General features: G+C 40.9%; 1 protein-coding gene across 5 annotated transcripts in view; it reads left to right on the forward strand.

The window, feature by feature from the left end:
* Window positions 1-21,392, forward strand: part of tgfbr3 (transforming growth factor, beta receptor III) — an 82,008-nt gene that overhangs the window by 20,996 nt on the left and 39,620 nt on the right. For all 5 annotated transcript variants that reach the window (XR_004613625.1, XM_034582947.1, XM_034582945.1 and 2 more), the window contains exons 3-4: window positions 1,924-2,111; window positions 16,067-16,204. Coding sequence is in view for 4 of the 5 variants with exons in the window: in XM_034582947.1 (XP_034438838.1) it covers window positions 1,924-2,111; window positions 16,067-16,204 (326 nt within the window). In the remaining variant the exon portion in view is untranslated. The remainder of the gene's footprint in view (window positions 1-1,923; window positions 2,112-16,066; window positions 16,205-21,392) is intronic.

A 21,392-nucleotide genomic window follows, 5' to 3' on the forward strand; every position in this document is an offset into this window, starting at 1 on the left:
TTGAGTCAAGTAGTCCCGACATTTACAGAACACCGAACTCTTCGTTATATGTGACTGACTGAAATGAGAACATACAGAACATACTACAGAGTAAAGAGTCTATGTCTGTGTTGTTGTTGTTTTGCAAGCAATGCACCAATAGGACATTTCCTGGCTGATATAGATAGCTGATAATTAACAGTGAATGATGCAGACACAGTAACTTAAAGGGGACATAGCATGCCCATTTTACCACAAGTTGATATGGTTCCTTGGGGTCTTAATGAAATGTCTGTAACATACTTTGGTCAAAATACCACAAGGATCATTTCAAACAGCACCCTTTTTACCCTGTATAAAACAGCCCTCCACAGAGTGACCTGTTTTGAGTGCCTGTTCCTTTAAATGCTAATGAGCCAGCTCCCCCCTCCCCCCTCTCCCCCCATGATTTTAAACGATATCAATTACATATTTTATATGATATAAATTATCAAATATGCATCCCATACTTTGTATTCCCCTTCTGTTGTCCTGGAGTTTTAATTTTCAAGACCATGTAGGGAGACTTCCAGTACCTTGTTACGACACAAAACCCAGGAAGCGCAATCGAGTCGCTCAAGCATGACGTTTCTGACTTAGAGGAACTATAACAAAACGCGCGAGTGTTTTTTTCCCAGAGTTTTTGGGTTGGTAGACATGCCAGATACCCACATTAACGTGTAGAAGCACTAACAAAGTGGAATTTGCATGCTATGTCCCCTTTAATCATAGCATTGCAAAAGTGTTGTGTGGTGTTTGACCATTTTTCAAACCTTCATTTCTCAGCCAATAAAACTGATAGAAACATGAAATAAGAACAATGTGAGAACTTCAAACTTTTTTAAAATTTTCTGTTTGAATCAATTTATTTTTGCATTGTTAATTGGTTATTTATGTTGATGGGGATTGGGGCTGAGGCAATGATTTACAATAAAAACTTGAGTTTTGAATCACTTGAGACTATTCATCACACTTCCTGTAATTCTTTATCAAACCTCAAAAGGCTTCATGCAACTTTTTTTTCACATATGTAGTAAAACACCCCAATGTACCAATCTCATACGTCTGCTCAAACTGTTTTGATTGTTCAGTGAGGTGCCCTATACGGTATCACTTTCTTCATACTGTCCATTGATGCAGCTCCTCTTTTCTGTCTCTGAAACACGCAAGAAAAACTCACAAAAAACCTACATCATACACTGAAGAAAAGAGAAAAACTAAAAAAGCATTATGTGTCCTCCTTAAAACATCATCAAAGGCAGTGTTCAAATATTCAAGCAAGTCCACCATCACCAACACCATGCATCAATAAGAATAGCACTATAAATGGTTAAATGTTAAATGTTAATACTTAAAGGTTCAGTGTGTAGAATTCAGTGACATCTAGTGGTGAAGTTGCATGTTGCAGCTGAATACCCCTCACCTCAACCTCCCCTTCCAAATCAATCAAAGAGAACCTGTGGTCACCTTCAGTTGTCATAAAAACTCAAAAGGTGTTTAGTTTGTCCAGTCTGGGCTACTGTAAAAATAGATGGCGGCCTCTGTAGAGAGGACCTGCTCCCGATGTAAATATAGAGTATTGAAATATAAAGGGCCCATTCTAGGGTAAAGAAAACAATTTGTACAATTTAGATGGAACACACTAGTGCAACCATCACTAGGATTATTTTATTTTCAATTTCTGCAAACAGATCCCTTTCACCTATATCTAACACACTGAAGCTTTAACTACATGTCCTTATCTGTTTTAACCCTGAGTTCTTTTCTGGAGTACATCATTGTGGCCATGGGACATCACCATGTACACTAAGTGCTCATACAAGCTTTCAATAAATAAGTTAAATCACTTATTTATTAACTTACTAACTAACTAATTTACATGGTTGTTGTTTTTCATCACCGCAGGTCCGTTGTTCCGCAGCCCATGTGAGCTGCTGCCGGTGGGGATGGCACACCCGGTGCAGGCCATGCTGAAGAGCTTCACTGCCCTGTCAGGCTGTGCAAGCAGGGGCACTACCAGCCTCCCTCAGGAGGTCCACATCATCAACCTGAGAGGACACGCTCCAGAGGGACCAGACAACACCCCGGCAGAAGTGAGTCATCTCTGGTGAAACACACAGGGTCTGATCTACTTTGCGCATGTAAAGACGTGTGTAAACTAGATTCCACCCGCAAAAAAACATACAAGCTGATATACTTATGGTGCACACTGAGGACTTCGTGCTGAATAACACGCTCTGTCCTTTTAGTATGTTTGCCTTAATGAATATACAATATCGGGCTTTTCTACCCGAGTGCGCACAATATTGGGAGGAGTAAATGCAAATACTTTAATTTAGCACACGCAATGTGATTTACAAAGCCTGAAAATAATTGCGGTGGTTGTGACTGCATCTATATGTAGTATGTTTGAAAGGTAGGTGCTAATCGCCACAGCATTACGCACAGATGGCTGCAGTTATTGTGGTGAGGAGGAGACGGCATGGAAGAAGACGGAGAGAACAGGTTTTTTCTGCTCGTTTTAGCATGTTTGGATTGACAGAAGCAAAAATAATCCCTGTCTTGCCGGGCCCTGACGGCCATCGTCACACCAAATACAGCGCTGACCCGCTGCCTGGTGTGTGCTCCGTGTGCACTCCAATGGCCCGAGTGCCGCGCCTGAGCGCTCGTGCCACAGAAAGTGAACTGCACCTGCTGCTAAATATTGGTCAGAGGCATCTCTTCCACCGCCCCCCCCACCTGTTTTATCTGAGGTTATTTTAATATTTCTCTGCTGTAGCTCAACAACATGTTTGTTTGCCTCTTCCACTAACAGCTCCAATTCCATGGCTTTAAATTTGCTTTGCTCTCTGTAATGCTCCATGGCGGAAACCAGTAACTCACGCAAAACACTCATTTAAATACTACTGCCTCTACCATGTTTGCACCTGTTGTCATTTGCGCAATTATTTTTAGTATATCACCCGCAAAACGCCAACAATCCAAACGTGCGATCTGTTAATGCACACGCAATTTAGCACTCTGTATATGGGATCTTAGTTGATCAAGCCAATGATGTTGGGCCACTTTTTTCTACCACTATAATTATTTCTACAACAAATGCAGTTAGGACTTGACTTTGAGCCAAAATAGAAAAGCAGAGAATAAACCAATCTTTAATTCCATATTTACTCTTACTAAATTAAATATTAATAAAGCTCTATAGGCAGAGAGTTGTTTAATGTGTTTTCAACATTATCAAAGTGGTCTGCCTTCTCTGCCATCTCATCCACAAGAAACTGTATTCTTCAGCCTGATAAAGAGTGTAAGATCTGCTGCACTCAATGTTCCCACTGCTTTTGTTTGCTCTGTTTTAATCAGTGACTGTGATAAAGGCCGCCAGTCCTTTTCCCCTTTAACTTAGAGGAAGCATCTTGGCCAGAGCGAGGGAGTAAAGGCCTTGTCACATTGGAGCTTCTTAACGTGTCCACACAAGTGCTGTTTGCATGGTAGCTGCAGAACGAAGGATCTGTGGTGGTGAAAAACATGTTAGGAACAGAGTCCTGCACCAAGTGAAGTACCTGCGAACAGTGAACTAGCTAGTGGATCACATAAAGACAAAAATGGTAACAGGTAAATATGTTCTCAGTGGCTTTGCTGATTGTAAAAAGTGTCAAAATGTAAGAACCCTGTGCAGGTGCTGCGACAATTGATAAGTATTTTCCCACAAACTCAACTCAGCCACCAAAACACGGGCATAAGGAGGTTATAAACCATTTGATGCATGTATGTATGCATATATGTTAAATCCATTTAAACAGAATGGGCCGTGCGTCATACGATAACAGGGTTGGGCAGGCTTGGATTCGATTTTTTTATTAATTCAATGCATTTTTTGCTATGACTTCATCCACTAATTATTAAATTCCTTCAAAGTCTTCACAACATATATTACATTATATTGCATAAGTCTTATAAGGCATTGAAATAATGGGCAGCAGTGATTCTAGTTTTACTCAGGTTAGAACACCATTTCAGTCAACAAAGAGTTATTAAAAGTAAAAAAAGTTCACCCAGTTTATTTAGAAGATATTTTTGCACTTCTATATCTTGTCTTGTAAGTGTCTGCAAATCATTGCTCTCTTTGTGGAGTGGTTTATTCTCAGACACAGGGGGTTCTTTAATAGTTGATAATGCTTCACGTCTAATCAGCTATTATAGCTTCCTCTATTTTGAGCTTTAGGGCTCTGCGTTGCTCTGCGTTGCCTCAGCCTCACTGTCAGCATGGCTCATTGTTGGTCGAATGCAGACATTTGTGTTTCAGAGTTCACCAAAGATGAACCAATTTTATCCAAATTAACTGATTGCTCTGCAAAATATTATTTCATAATATCATTTTAAAACCCTTGTGGCTTGTCCTTAAAACATCATCGTTTGATGTCAGTGTTGTTGGAGACTTGACAAGGCTCAGTAAAAATGTATTCTTAATTTCAGTCAAAGCTTAACCTCACTGGATTTGCGACCTTTGAGATGGTGAGAAAATAAGACAGTAATAAGTAATTTAAATGTTTCCAACTGCTCACTTGTTCTTGTTTATTGCACTCTTTCAAACTGTCAACATATTAATGTTCCAAAACTCTGAGCTGTTTTTTTAAAAACCACTCCCTGTCTTCAGGTGTTACACGTCATGTCTCATGGCTTGGCTCCGCAAAAGTTCGCCATAGTTCGAAGATGAATCACAGGCCCACGGCCTTCGAAAATGCTGTGTCTGTATTTTTTAAACTGTCCCGAGTTCCCATCTCCCTCAGTCACAGCAATGTGAAAAGCAGCATGTATAGACTTGCTATTGCAAATTTTGCTGCTGATGTCGGCTCAAACATTGCCAAGACCGAATATGGCACATCCACGCACATTGTATGTGAATGTGCAGCATCAGCAGGTAAATAGAGAAATATACTGTGGTTTCCGTGGCTGTGCTTGTTCTGGATGTTATTGTTTCTGATATCACAACATGAGACGAAGAATTAGTCTTTGTTGTAGTCTGGCATGTTTACACCACACCGTGTAATGTAGAGGATTTGAAGCAGTTATAGGGCTTTTTAGATATGTCAGATTATGTTCTGCTTGCAGTCTGATAGTTTGTCAGTTGTAGGTTGTGTCAGCGTTGACATTGCAATAGAAGCATTTGCAAAAGACCTTTCCCTGCTTGTTAGTTACTAGCATCATTTCCTTTTATTGGTAATCTCAAACAAAAACAGTGTAACCTAGTTGATAAATTGCCCAATAGATAAGTGCGGTCTGTGGTCTGGTTCCATTTTAATTTTAAGGATTTGAGGTGGTGCACCTATCAGCGCTTAAATCCAAACATATGCTGCTCTGAGTGCACTGTACTCCTGCAGAATACTGGAGTGTCCTTTACCCTGATTCATCTCGCTACAGATATCCCTGTGTCTAGGTGGATTATGATGAGACGCAGAGCGATGTTCACACAAAACAAACCAAAGAGGGTTTTGTCTACACCTGCTTTCAGATAAGACTGTCAGTCTCATGCATTCCAAACCTTCAGGTATTTCTCAGAGCGACTGTCTGAGTTACCTTTTGTGGGACAGATCGCTGAGTTTAAGTTAAAGTCTGACGGTCAGCTGTAAAGTGTTTCGACATAAACACCAAAGATTGTTCTTGTTTTTGAACTTGTGTCGACAATCTAATCCATATTTTTGCAGTTGTTAAAGCTGTCCCAACCCATTAAACTGGCTAGCTAAATCTTGTTTTTACTTGCTCTCAGGAGAGCCTTCCGTTGGTAGTGATGAACCAAATAGAGGGTCATAGATACAGTTGACTGACAAAGTCTGTCTGTAAAACTGATTTTCATGCTTTAACCGCCTATTTCATCCAAAGTTAATATTTTGGGTCTTCTGCATAGTTTATTCATCAGGATTTATAACAGAAAGGTATGAGTGCAACAGTGAAGAAAAAGTTTTCTTCTGATTTTGCTACAGTTTAAGGAGCTTAGGACTTTATGATTTTTTTAGCGTATAACCACAAATTATAGACAGACTGATTCATCGGTTTGCCAATAATATGGGCCTATATCAGCCTTCCACAGACATATCATGTCTGTGTTTATTTTTGCTGAAATAAGTCTGACAGCTGGTATAAAGACTTTTATTCAACAGTATAAACAATGCAAAGAGGTGTCTGAGAAGTTCTATATATTTCTCTTATTATAAAGTTCATGGTTAAACTGTAAAATTTCAAGCCTCAATTACATTTCATTTGTCATAAGGGTTTGATAACAACATAGGCTGTGGCATTGCCAAGATCTATATATATCTATATATACATATTGGCTGATTGTATCTTACTTCTTAATATCGGTATCAGCATCAGCCCCCAAAATCATGTTGGATGGGCTCCACACAACTCCCAAAGGGGTGCCTGTCAAATTTTCAAAAGAATAATAGACTCTTTAATTCTAAAAATAACCAATCACAGCATTACTGCTTCGAATGAACCCATAATGCCTTTGGTTTGGGTCTGTAGATCTATCTGTGCACATCAGTTGAGTGACTTGTAGGTAAACCTTCACCTATGTGGTCAACTGAGGATTTACACAGAGGAGGCGGAGTCCAGCTGTCTGCTCACTTGCCTACAGCCTTGGCTGCAGAGGGTCACTCAAGCCCTTTCTGGCGATTAGGTGGCCCTGCAGAAGCTCGCCGTGTGAGCAGAGGACTTGCTTGTGATTAGATAAGATCTGCTGAAGGACATTTAGACACTCTCGCCCCAGTCCTTGATGACTTTTCCACCTGAGACATGGACACAGATCGACCTGTTCAGACACATGCAGCCTCCTCCTAAGGGCTTAGCCTTCACCGGGACAACGTTGGAGGGCGCATGGTGCGTCAGACAGTCTCATTGACACAGTCAGCCCCTGATCTTTCATGACAGGAGGAGGTGATAATCCAGTGGAAAAAGGAATTATACCTTGAAACAAAAGAGATTTTAAGCCGTTTAAGACCGTTGCCAGATTTGGGCAAGGCTGCTTTAACCTAAAAGGCTGCGGAAAAGGACAGCATCACTTTTTTATTCTTTATCATTGACCATTGGGAACCTACAGCAGGAAGTTTGTTCCTAATTTATGAAGAATGTAAAATCAGAGTCAATGAACTTTGGAAAGTATCGCGAAATTCCTGAAAACAAACTTTTTTTTGAAACTCCACAACCTCTATTCTTAAAGAAATATCCCACCGAAAGGCAGCTCTGAAAAGTTTGTAGCTTTTTCATTTGCTATGTAAATGAACTGTCAGTATGGACTCTCAAATATTTTTGGTTGATTCTAATGGCAAGTCAGTGTCATGGTGAAATTATGACACTAGGTAAACAATCTTGGAGCATTTCTATTTCTCCTGTGTCCATCGATGCTCAGATCAGTGTATGCTCACAGTGCCAAGCATGTTTTATAGCTGATGAAAAGATGATCTATGGGTCGATGGGTTAAAGATCACCTTAAATTAAAATGATTAAGGCAAATGAGGCTGAGAAATTAAAATAATAACCTCCTTGGCAATAATATTTAATCTAAAATAATTCATTTCCAGTTGCCATTGACAGCAGCTCCGTAATTTTAGCATTTTAATCCATTTTCTTTTGATTGGAAGCATGCAAATGGATTTCACTCCCAGTAATGGGTATTTTCCCCTGTTTGCCTTGGCACATGTATCCTTTGCTTATTTTCTAAGTCAGCAGCGAGGTGCCTGGTCAGTCTGGGATTATGTAGATTTCCCCCGACTTCTCCTCTTCACCTCTGCCGATGGGGAGGAAGTGGTGTCTGGGCCACAGAACAGACTGTATATGGGTGTTTTGAACGATGGCCTGACGTACAAGAGGAGCCTGTGGCTGGGACCCGGGGCTGCTGGAGAACAGGTCGTTCCCCAGTGACCTCTTACTACGTTTCTGCAAAAGAAAAAGCCGCGCCCCGGCAGAAGAATAAACCTGCTATTTCACATGGTGTGCATGGACTAATATGGATAAGGGGATCACACGGTCAGTTTCAGACACATTTATCCACACAAATCGTGCAGCTGCGATGTGTGAGGCCTGCTTCACATCTCTTTCACGTCCATATGTGAAAGTCACGGCTCGCAGTTTGTCCATATTTTCAGTGAAGACGTGAGAGCAATGAATTGTTTCCGGCCTGCACCAGTGAACCCATTCTGTACGGGTATTAACTGAGGGGTATGAACTGTTACCCGCAGAAAGAAACGCACAGCTGGACCTGACTCAGAATACACACTTTGGCTCCTGGCCAATCTCCACACCAAAGCTGTGTTATTAAGTGCAACAGAACACCTCAGTAGTGACTGTGCATGACATTTTCAGGGCTCGCAGTCACCATAGAATAACAGACCAGAAGGAGAAAGTATGCTAATTATTCATTTAAGAAGCTACAAGTGCAATAATATTTTGGGTAGTATTCCAGCATGTGTGAGAGCTCATGTCTGCATTCCTGCACAGGTGATGGTAAAGCATCATCTGAGCAGAAATGTCTGACCGTGATTCAAAGACGTCTGATGCTGTACGATTGATCTAAAAAAAACGAATGAATTCAAATGAATGAATAAATCTTTTCTTTTTGTTCTTGATGAATCCATAGAATGAATCACTTTTGAATAGAGGTGCTGCTGATTTATATTAACAGCTAACAACAGCTGTTAGGTTCAACAAGACAAAACGTGTTATTGTTCAGGTCAGTTTTACAAGCTTGAATCACTTTTGTGCAGCTGCCTAACAACTGGTCCAGAATTTAATCACCCGGTTAAACGTCAAAAATCTTCACCAGTGAGCAGCTAATTACTTTCATATTGTTGCTGTAGTGAATCATGATAAAAAAAATCATTAGAAGTCATTGTCATGATAGATTCAGTCTCACGTTAGTGCTGCCTTCACGGTATGCTGAACACTTCATTTTGAAATATGAAATGTCATATCTCTATTTTCAACACTGCGCTCAGTTCATTACACTTCATTATATTTCATTATTTATTTGTTTTACAAATGTTTGCCATTAAACTTTTCAACTAGCATCTTCTATCTAAGATTTATATTGATCTCCATTCAGTTTTTTAAAGCTGATCATGTTTTGAAGAAGAGGTCAAGTGGTTTACCACTTGACCTCTTCTTCTTCTCAAATGAGTAAACAACTATTTGATTGATTGCGATGAAGTTTGGCACAGACACTGGCCGAGGATGAATTTTAACAACTTCAGTAATGCATTTACTTTCACTTCTTTCAACACCATGACAAATCTAGTTTGTCCAATACTTTGATTTAAGGCAATTAAAGATATTTAACCATATGCATTAGCTATGTGTTTTGTGCTAACTAGCAAAAGTTAGCTAACTAAGACGAGGAATGTCTTAAACATTATACCTGTTTAATAGCAGGTTTGTATGTCAGTGTGAGCTTGTTAGCAGGTCAAATTTTGCGTTAAGTGTATAGTGCAGCCAACTTTTCTGTAGAACCTACGAACTGTGAGAGACCGATATAGTTAAAATAGAATTTGTTTAAGAGAAGAGACAATTAATCTATTATTATATTAAACAAGATGCAATGGCTGACAAGCTAGCGCTGCACTGATCTATTTATGTGAAAAAGACTATTGTCGATGTTGTGTCATTTATATATAGACATTCATAACCACCTCACGCAGTACTCACTGACCAGTTAGACCAATTCATGAGCTGGCTTTATATTTATATGTCTACTTTATGATTTCAAACAAGACAATCTTTCTTTTTTTCATCATATTCTGGCTTTTCACTTAACATTTCTTTCAGACAGTGGGCTGTGGGTTTCAATGACCGCTCACCTGGACAATAACTTTTTTTTCTTAAGTGTTATTCACATTTGTCTGAAATGTGATGGATTCCTCAGCTTCAGCTGTCTCGATCAAAGTAGTAGAAGCCTGTGTTTTTTCTCTACTATATGTGGGCCTCTGAAGAGAAACAGACCAGATTGGAAAGGCAGTAACCTCGGATTGGTCCAGTAAACGGACTATTGGTTGGGCTGTCCAGTCGAAGTAAAGTCTGTAGTGCCAGGTCGAGTCTGTGTGTTTCAGAAGTCAGTGATTTCCTCTAATAATGACAGAATCATTTTCACATTTTCTCAAAATTCAATTATGCTTTATAAAGATCTAATCTTGTAGAGTGAGAAAACAAATGAGGGTTACATTCAGAGTGAACTGTGTCGCAGACTACTACCTCTTGGGATTTGGAGGCAAAATATATTTTCGCAGGTTGACTATTGACCTGGAGGTGTTGGTGTTTTGCCACTGAAGCTCTACCAAAACAATGACCTCATTCTGGTCTGTTCTTTTCTTTTCCCCTTGCTCTGGTTTGACGGTGAAGGTATCAAGTTTGAACATTTTTCCACATGTTCCCCTCCATCACATGCTAAAAGGGGCCTTTTGCACCCTGATAACAACCCCTACAACATGTGCTTTGATGAGGAGCTTGGCATTTCGGCAGACGCCTTGTTCCCAAGATGCTTCAAATCTGAGAACAAAAATAAGCAACTCAAAAAGGGAGGCCTGTCGGGGCATACAGTCGGTTGATAGGGTGGAAAATAATCAAAAGTGGGCCAGTGATATCGCGACACGGCCATCTTTCTCTAATCAGTTTACCAGAGGCGGACATCAAACAAAGCCACTGGCTCTGAATCTGGGTGAGGCAGAGCAGAGGATTGTTTTATCAGCTGGAATTCGCAGATATCTTTCGACTGTGCGAGTGACAAGCTGGAGGGGCTCACCAGGCACAAACAGTTGGCGTGAGATACGACTTGCACACTCGGGCTGAATTCTCTCCCAGGAATTTTCCTGATGCGAGTGCATTTTATGATGAAGGTAGAGGGATGTAAATGCATTGAATTGAAATCTGAATTCTCTCTCTTACTCTCACTGTTAAATGTAAATATAAACTATAAAGATACTGTTGAGCCAATAGCCAACATATGCATTTTCCCAATTTTTTGGGGAGCTGACATATTGTTTGTTAACAGTTTTTACTTTCCACAACATTCAACATAGGCTACTAGTTTCACAAATGGAAGTCATCGACTGTATACAAAGATGGACGAAATGACCAAAAGTGAGGCCAAAACGTCTTGATCGCCACCTGGTGGCTGGCTGCTGTATAGTTCATGAATCCCATCTCCTCTATTTTCATTACCTATTCACACACACATTACTTCAAATTACAGCACTAAGTCACCATCTAACAATATTAACTAAAGATGATAAAATATATTTTCTGAGATTTTTTTAAGTATACAATGTGCTTGAACAGGGAGCAATTTTGCTCAAAGCTGTAGAGCTAACAGTAAACAAGGAATGACTCCTTGATCTGCCAATGCAAAGCGGATACTGATTTTTAGCTTTTTAGCTTAAATCTAATCAGTGTAATCTTGGCCTGCCCTCCTGCCCTCGGCCTCACTGCTGTGTTATTTTCTTCTGCATGTCCTGCAAATCTGCCATATCACTCAAAGATTACTATCCAGAGGCCCGGTCTCACTGTGATGTCTTTTCAAGCTGATTTCTTGCAGAGCGGTGTTGAGCTGGAGTGCAGGCCGATTAGCATCAGAGTTCAGGTAGCATCCCCATCTGCTCAAATATGTGGGTGCCACTGATAAGAGCCTTCAACAGGTTTTGGGCCGCCTCCCCTCTGTCACTGAGCTCCTTTGCCCTGGCTCCCATTCTATCTTACACCCTCAGTGATCCAGAAAGGACCAAGATCCAGACAGACAAGGCACACGCACATAGACACACATCAGATAGCAGCCTATGATTGGTCCCAGGCTGTGCGACCATGTAGTTCTTAGCCAGCCTTCTTTGTTTTCAGGTTTTGCAGAGCTCTGAGGATCACCTTGCAGCAGTTTGTCTGCACAGGTTAGAGTGTTAAACATGTTTTTATTCTAATCTTTGATATTAATCTGTATTAATTTACAAATATTCAGTTGAATTGTTATTCAGACACTGCTCAGTATGTCTCTATTTCATGCCATGCAACACCATGTGCAGTCTTTCTTGCTTGAGTTCATTATTATTTCCTGGGAAAGAGATTAGTCTTACTTTTTGTCTGATTAAAGGATGTTTGGGGTTTTCTCTGAATCGTCAGGGATCATCAGGCAGTTAATCAACTCTGTCAATAAAAGAAACTCCCTTTTCCTGCAAGGACACGGAGTCGCGCTGATACCGAGTGTGCCCGCTGCTTACACCTCTGGAAACAGTATTCGTATATGAAGGCATCACATCACAGTGTTTATGGGTGTCGCCCATTACAATTTACAGTGTCACAGGTATTTAAATCTAAATCCAACTATGCGGCTGTGTTCTTGAGTAAAGGCTTGTGAGTGATTTGTATTGTGGGTTTTCACTCCAGTTGGCCCTCTGTTTGTTGTTGGAGCTGATTTAAAGCTCCACGTTGAAGCCGTGCTTTTTTTTTTTACACTTCCATTGTTTACACTTGCTACCACCACTAATGGTATGCCCTGTGACGGGCCTTGCTTATCCTGCTACAGCTGTCGTCCCTTGTGTGGGGTTTAATTTCAGTAATGTGATAGGTCTAGACAAGCCTCCATCCCTGGCTGCTGGCAAATGTGCTCCTTAACTGTAATGTACACTAGTCCCCAAATCTCTATGCCAGCCTCCTGATAATCAATCAGGCGTGGCCTCCCATCCCCAGCAGACTCCCCCACTCTGGGTGCTTTGATGCCTGGTGCCTCTGCACCTCTTCTCTCCACACCCTGCGTCTGTGAAAGCCTCTGCTGCCAGTCTCACACAACCTCATTAAGGCAGCTCCACGGCCAGAGATGCACATCGGCTGCTGTTGACTCTGCGTCATTGCTTGTATTGTGCAACCCAGCATAGCACCTTCACCTGTACCAGAGGATCAGTCAGCGCAGGTGATCGAGAGCTGTTAGCGGATTGATCCTCAGGTTTAATAGGCAGCGGCAGAGCTGCCTCCAAGAGACGCACAGAGGACTGAGACACTCAGGACACTGATCACAGAGACACACAAGAGACACACACAGGAGGAGAGACAGAACTGCAAAGCTGAAGAAGTTTACGTTGAGGTTGATTTATGTTTGCTCACGTGTGTGTGTGTGTGTGTGTGTGTGTGTGTGTGTGTGTGTGTGTGTGTGTGTGTGTGTGTGTGTGTGTGTGTGTGTGTGTGTGTGTGTGTGTGTGTGTGCGACACCTTTTTATCTGGCTTTGTGTGGGAGAGCCCAGTGGTATGGTCAACAGCCACAGTATTATTACCGTTAACCCGCAAATTAACGCACTTTTCCCTTTTTTCGCCCCTCTGCGTCTCTTGGCACTTTCTCCCCCCTCCTCGTACTCTTCCTTTCTGTTTATGTGTTTGCAGGTGACTCACGTCTTTTGGAAATGTTTCTGTCTGGTTTTAGAATTCTTCATCTTTTACAACTCTCTCCCTCACTCTCATTCTTTTTTTTTCTTCTGCCTCCCTCTTCCATTCTCAAAGCCAGGGCCTCAAAGCCAAGCCAGGTATGACTATATCTTGGTTGTTGTTATTCTCAGAGGAGCGATGCATGCACTTTTTCCAGAGTTTGGACAAAAAAGGTGGGGGAAGCAAAAAAAGAAAAGAAAAGAGACTCTGATGTGTTTGTTAGGATCACGTCCATTTTGCCTCACAGATTACTGTTGCCTCACAGTAATTTCTTCTACTTCCATGTCTCTGAGGGACTGTTTAATGATTTTTCACAGCATTTTCATGGAGCACAACACTAAACGCTCTCTCTTTTGTCTCGCTCTCCTCCAGGGCTTACATCTGTGAAGGTCTGATAATTAGGCTTTGATGCTCCATGTTCGCTCTGTCTGCTGACAATGTCTCTTGTTAAATGACTTCACAGTGACTTTGAATGCACAGTATCTGTCGGAATATGAAAATCACACTTTGCCTGTGGAATCGACTCTGTAGCATGCAGTTGGTTTGATACAAAGAATGTGTTTATCATACCTACAGAGAGTTAATGATTTCAGGAAAATATCTCATTGGAATTTTTCTGTTCTGTTGCAATTTCATTCAAAGTTGTGATTTTAAACTCTAGACCTGTGTTTGTGGTCTGCGGAGCAGTGAACAGGAAGGTTTATTCAGGGTCCAAAGTTCAAACAGCACCTGAGGCTCTGTTTGATCTCATCACATGAACTTCATCCACTGATGAAATTCACTGAATATCCCAAAAAAGGAGAGGATGAAAGAGCACTGTTATCACATCAGGGTAATTGGTTTAAGAGGTGACTGTAAGGGAGGTCTGAGACCAAGTAGAAACATCACACAAGATACGTTGTTTGCCAAAATGTGGTTAGCTGAAATAAATGCAGTGGCGTTATGGATGTGTGTCATTTTGTGCGATTGTGTTCCAGCTGGACCTTTTCATCAATGTGACATAATAGATAAAAAAGGTTTGTTTTAAGCATAATCACAATCTTATCTTGTTTTGCCATGAAAGGAAACTGATAAAAGCTGCAGTTTCTCGTTGTTTATGTCCTTCTAGGAGTCCTGAAGCCCTATTAAGCATAGTTAGTTTTACTGCTGAAACAAACTAACAAAATTGAGGTCATTACAACCCTTTACAGCAGTGGTATACTTGAAAATGTAACTACACAGGTCTGATGAAATAATGGCCACGCGTCATACAGACGTATTTAGTGGTTTATTTAGCCTTTCTCCTTTCCTCGTACAGACTGTTTTAAGATGCATGTGGCCTTATATTTTCAAAGTCCAGCGATATCAGTGTGGTAGGAGGAAATACAGAACATATTTTCTTTCTCTTATTCTGACAGTATTTACTGTGGTTCAGAAGTTAAAATACACTGGCTTTGTGATTTAAATAAATTCCATTTATAATGTAGATCTCAATCTTGATAATATACACACCATAACATCCAAATAAATTATTGCTGTGAATGCTCTTATCAGTTTTTAATGTTTCAAACAAACTCAATCATTATATGTTAATCTGCCACTTCATTTTTTTTTATCTCATCTCCATCATTGTGATGAATAGATCGTTGGTTCCATTATTAGCTGCAGTGGAGGCACAAAGGCTGCTTTTATTGTGAAATATAGATACAATATTTTTGCGAGCCATGACTGATGAAGTTACTGTAAAGGTTGTTGTATCATATAATGTGAATCCTTGTGGGTTGAATTAGAGATTTACAGGGTTTTACTGTTGAGACACAGGATGAGGTTAATGTGATTAGTCTGGGAACACATGGCTGAGAGAGAGGTTCGCAGAGACAAGACACTTTCTAACAGTTGTTGAGAGAGAAGAATCAAGGATTTTTAACAACTCTCTTGCAAACAATGATAATGTTAACCAAATGTAGAAAACTATTCAAAAGCTAAAAGAAAGCCAGATCTCTGCCTGAGATGTGTTTGGATTCAGTGAATGAACCACCTGACTAGATTTTGTCCAATTGATTCAGACAAGTCCAACACTGAAAACAACAACAACAACAAAAGCAGTGTAGGTCCAAAAACATGTAGTTTGTTTTCCCTGTATCACCAACAGACTGTGCAAATCTATTTTAATGGCAGTATGAGAACTAAAGGCATGTTGTAGAAACCCGCCACATTTATTTTTATTTTTCCCCCCCTCTCTTAACAAAGGCTCCACTGTGTGAAAGTTCACATCCCACCGACACTACATATCAGAGCTAAGCAAGTGCCTTTTAGGGAGAACACAGCGTGCTGTCTTTTGGAGTTTATCAGCAGAGCAAGTACATAAACAGAAAGCAGGATAAACAAGAACAATCTACGACATGATGGTGCTGCAATTACACCAGGAGTTTTGCTTATATTTATGAGAACATGAGGAAAATCAAAGTGCTGACATTTGTACAGTGTGTGAAGTGAGATTGTGTGATGTACTGTGACTGATCTTGTTTGGAACTTTCTCTGTTTATGCCCTTGTATCTTCCTCAGTATACCGTTATACCGATGTGTTGTTCCTTTATGTGACTTTTTCTATTTTTTGTCTCACCAGGTTGAGTTGCATCTGAAGCCCATCCAGTCTCTGCTGCGCCACCAGAAGCCCCTGGTCTTCGTGCTCAGCTCCCCCCAGCCACTGATCTGGAAGATCAAGACAGAGAACCTGGCCCTGGGCATCAAACGTACCTTTCATGTGAGTCCAGCATTACTAAAAGCCTTTAAGTCCCACTTCCTAAAACTGTGTATTCATTTCCTCACAGGCTAAACCGTACTACCAGTTCAGTAGCCCTCTTCTCTGGGCAAAAATATTTCAAGTGATGTAAATTTGTAAAGGACCACATCAAAACATGTTCCCATGATACAAGTTTGATCTGGACGGCACATGTGGTCATTTTGGGGAGGGATTAGACTCTGTATATTCATACATAATGTTAAATCTGTATACTCTTCTCAGAACTGTACAGATGAACTTTTAATGTTTTATTTTGTTTGATGATAGGGGCTGTAGAATATATTAAATGTAGAATTAAAAGCAGTATAAGTTTGTGTCATATGGATACTTTTTGTTTATAATTAACTTATTTGATTTATTTATGTGCATGCACTGAATCATTATTTGTTTTTCACTATTATTATTTTGACAAACAAAGTATCACGCCCTCACATCATGATGTACAACGTATTTAAAAACTGAAATGTGCTTTGTCAGCTTTATTCACACTCCACAACCACAGGGCCGTATCCCCACTGCTTCCCTCCCTCCTCTAAACGGCTCTAAAATGTTGATAGTTTGGCAGCTGTTCAGATCATTCATCCAGTATCCGTAAACCACGAACACCCTAACAACGGGGAATGTGTGGAAGCAAACACCAAACCACAAAAGCTCTGCTGAAAAAGGAGTTGATCTCTCCCATCACCCACTGATAAATTTGCTGAGATCCTGAAACAGGATAGATTGTCAGTCGGCTTGTAGATAATTTAGATCATAGCGGCTTGTTTTCATTCTCCACAAGGAAGAGCGAAACCAAATTTCATTGCATCAGTGACTACAGTTACATAGACACCAATAATCGGACTATTGACAATATTCTGGATCAAATATTACTCCAATTATGATGTTTACATTAGTAGGGAGTATAATATTCCATTCATATTCACGTTTACATGTTACAGAGAATAGTCTGATGTCAACATCATGTTTCTCGCTCACCCCCCCAAAATGTTACTTCTCTGCCGGCTAGCCTTCTATGGCCACGAGTGGTTATTACAGGACAATGTCATAAGGAGTTTTCCTACATTTCCAAAGATTCTTTTGAGTGGTTACTAAATGCTAAAATGTTAACAGTTAAACTTATTAAGGTTAGCATCTATTGAAAGTATGCTAAAATTAGCAAACATTTCTGGCAACATTACTATTGTAAATGCTACTGGTTAAATCTGACTAAGTAAGGCTGTAGCAGCAAAACTTCTGAGTGTATTGAAATCTTGAATGATACTTATATTGTCCATGACCTCAGATTTTAATTTGTAAGAGGAAAAACATGCATTTTTTTCTTAAACTCAAAGGTTACTGTTATTTTGTGTACTGTACTGTAGGTTTGTATTAGTACCATGGTACATGAGGGGGAGAAAGAGAAGAAGTTTGGTGAGGGAGAACCTCAGTAGATGGAGCCAGGTCCCCTGGAGAGCCAGCCATATTTAGTAAAGGCACCAGGGGGCCACGCTGGGAAACCTCATTAAAAAAAAGGAAAAATGGACTCCTTCAGGGCTCTCGTTTGGGACCTAGAAGCCTCGGCTGTGGTTTAACTACATTAAACTACTATGAAAACTTATGTCCTTGCCTTTAAACTGTTCAGTCTCTGACCTCCTAGAAGTGATCCTTTCAGTTGTGTGTTAACACTACAGCAATCTGTTAGAAAGCAGTACAGGTACACAAATGGTTTCCATGTGCGGCTGAGTGTTTTCTTGCTTACTGCTCACATCCTGAAAGCCAATGTGACACGGAGAAGAATACACATTTATTGCAAATTCCTGTGTTATGCACAGGCACACACACTCCCACAGACACACACATGCACACAGGGCTATGTGTTCCAGCCCCCTTGGCATTTAGAACAGACAGAGTATTAATATGTCTCTTCTAGATCTTGTGAAACCTTTTTTGGCTTATCTGACATGGGGCTTTTATCATGCAGACATAAGTAATAATCACCTGTTGGTCAAGAGTGATTACTCTACAATAAAAAAATGCATTTTTGGAGGATTGGGTATTTTTTAGTCTTTTTTCATTTAAGAGAAATGTAGGATAAGAGTCCTTCTAGAAAAACAAACAAAAGCCTTTAAAGAAGTTTTTGAGGTCTCTGCCATGGATTTCACCAAAAGTCATTTGACAATTTTCATTTGTGTGAGTAAAGATCACAGCTTTAAAAAAAAGAAAAACACGCGGCCATATGAGGCTCGGGTGCCAAAAACTCCCTTAAATTGTTATTTCCTGTAGTAAATGGGAATGTTCTCATGTCAAGAGAAGCTGTGATGCACTTCATGGAGATGAATGGGCTTCTTGCCTGCTGGTGTTTTCCTAAGCTGTGATAATGTGTGGCCAAAGAGATGGGTGTTTTCTGCAGAGAGCAGCGGGTCAGCATCACAGTAAATGTCTCCCCTTGTCAGTGGTGGCAGACAGAGAACAGCTGACAACCATCATTAAAACCAACAATCCAGCCAGAGCCACTGCTGTGTGTCTAATGATGGTGGACATCGGTGGTTTTGCAGAGCAGAGACATTTCACTTAATCACGAATGAAAACATGTTGCTTACTTTTGACAACGATGTCTGTTTTAGAGGAATTTGTAACTTTGGATTAATTTACATGTAGCTGCGCATGCTCAACGTTCGATGGCCATGTTGAAGTTTCTTATACAATATTTACAAAAGCCTTATACTTATGATAACGTGGTGCTGATGAGCCTACATATCAAGTTATTTGTGAAACCTATACTTAAGAACAACTTATATGTCGCTTTGAATTTTGACTTCATTCTTGTAATATCAGGACCTTTTCTCATAATATTACGACTTTATTCTCAAAATCTCTGAGTTTTTTCCCCCCGGCAATATGGCCGTCACATCAACTATCTGATTGGATGTAATAAGAAACATCTAATCTTTTCTGTATAAGCTTTCTGTGTTCGTCGTCCAGTTCCTCAAGTGGGTCGAGGACAGATAAAGGGATTCTTAACAGTGAAGAAGGAGGCCCCTGCAGTCTCTATGTTGTCTACAGGGGCCCCTGCTCAATTGGGTGTTAAGTATTTTGGTGTTTGAGTGACAGCACTAAGTTCTCTGGCAACAGAAAGCTGCTGATATCTTATCCAGTAGCCCGACAGTACACTGTCACATAATCCAGAGGAGTCCCAGACGCCACTCCTCTTCTCAGGTTCTCTCCACAGTGACACAACACTTAACATGCCGCAGAACTCAAACAACACCCAGAATCCTCGCCATCGTCAGACTTTTATTTGTTAGCTGTTGAGATCCACTGCTTTCATAACACTTAAATAAACTGCAAACTATGCTGTCAAAGCTGTGTGTTCACAGAGATATCGGTGGCAGAGTTATGACTTGAAAATCTGAGTCATTTTCTATGACAACAATTGATCCTGCAAGATTGGAGAATACATGACAGTGGATGTAATGTTTTACTGTACCCGATAGTCATGTAGTTAGTTAATGATGTGCATCTTAGTAAGTAATGTCAGGTATAGTAAGCTGGACTTGCTGTCAATCAAAGCTTACATCAGAACAAACAAATTTAATGGATTACTTACACAATCTTGTTTAATGTTATTTAATGGCTTTCAAAAGACTAAAAAAAGGACGCCACCCTCCAAACTCTTAAAGTGCTGAGTGTCTTTGTTTCTTCAGCCGTGTGTAGAACCGCTCCAGCATGTGGTGAAATCTGAAGCTCGGCAGGGCCTGCCGTACCTAGTTATGGTTGTTATGTTATGATTGGATAATCGCTTTGGGGAGGGGTTTACCAAAACAGTGAATTAATTTAAAAGCTTGCATCAGCCACAAGAGTATACATGTACCGTGTCCACAGATGAAGTCAGTGTGTTTGGGACATTGCCAGCTCCTGCGCTTTGTGAGCTGTATACCTCTCAGGTAGAGATGAGAAGTTGCTGTGGTGAAAGCACAGAGAAACAGAATCAAGAGGGACTGGTTTGGGCTCACTGCTTCAGAACAGAAACCCGTTGCCACGCCAGACCTCCCTCACTCTGCCCTTCCATTGGAGAGGCTCTTTCCTCGGGCTAATTGGACTCTGCATCAGGCCTGCCAGTCCGTGTTTCCTGGTCCCGGCACTCACAGTTCCGCGGACACAGATGGGCTGGTTGGACGAGCTTCAGAGCCAGGCGCACACTGTTGCTGTTGGCCACTCGACCCTGTCGGCTTTTAGAAAGCCAGAATCCAGACTTTTGTTGTAAAACATGCTCTCCGCAGTACACCCTGTCAATCGGCAGCAGGCAGGAATCACCAAGGGTCTAAAATGTCGTGAAATATGAACAATTGAAATCAGGCCAAATTTTATTTTACCAAGGGACACAAGGATTGAAAGTGAGACACATGTGCAGAGTGTGCTGTGTTGACTTTGTGGCCAAATGTATATATTTCTTTTGGGAGGTTTGTGGGAGGGGGGTTGTGTTGCATCTCTGTTTGAAAGGCTTGATCCGCAGCGAATGTTTTATGACTCTTGATGGAACAACACTGTAAAGTTTTGCTGTTGGCCCGAGCTGCCTACTGTTTGTTTGCCAAGCGTTGCCTTTTCACTCTTTCATTAGTTGAAGGTTCGAGTACGAGTCCATTTTGCTCTCACACACACACACGAGCACTCTCCTCAGTGTAATTGTTAATGGAAACCAGGGGTAGCCACGATGGTTTTCAGTCGGAGACAGAAATGGCAGAGGAGCGCTCCAGAGCGGCGCTGAGACATATGGTATTATTTTTTCCACAACAGAGCCGGCCAGTTCACAGGAACACATGCACGTCTGCAGCGAGTGGCGTGATTAGCTCCCTGTATCTCATCAACAGAGGGGAGTTCAAATCAGCCAAAAGAGCATTTATCACATTAATATCACCAGAGAGCTATTGCGTGGTCACATTATCTATCAACCTTTTCTTCCCTTTCCATCCCTCCTCCTCTACTTGCAACACCTCTTCATTTCCAAACAGCCATTTGGGATTTTCCAGGCTCAGGGTGTTGCTTAGTGAGAACGCAGTGGAGGATAACAGCTCAGTGATAATTGATCTCAAACATTTGGCATGCCTTCTCCTTTTTACTTCACATATGGCCATAATATGCTCAGGCGTATAGGCAGGAAGATCACGGA

This window comes from Hippoglossus hippoglossus, chromosome 4 (assembly GCF_009819705.1).
Source record: "Hippoglossus hippoglossus isolate fHipHip1 chromosome 4, fHipHip1.pri, whole genome shotgun sequence".
NCBI lineage: Eukaryota > Metazoa > Chordata > Actinopteri > Pleuronectiformes > Pleuronectidae > Hippoglossus > Hippoglossus hippoglossus.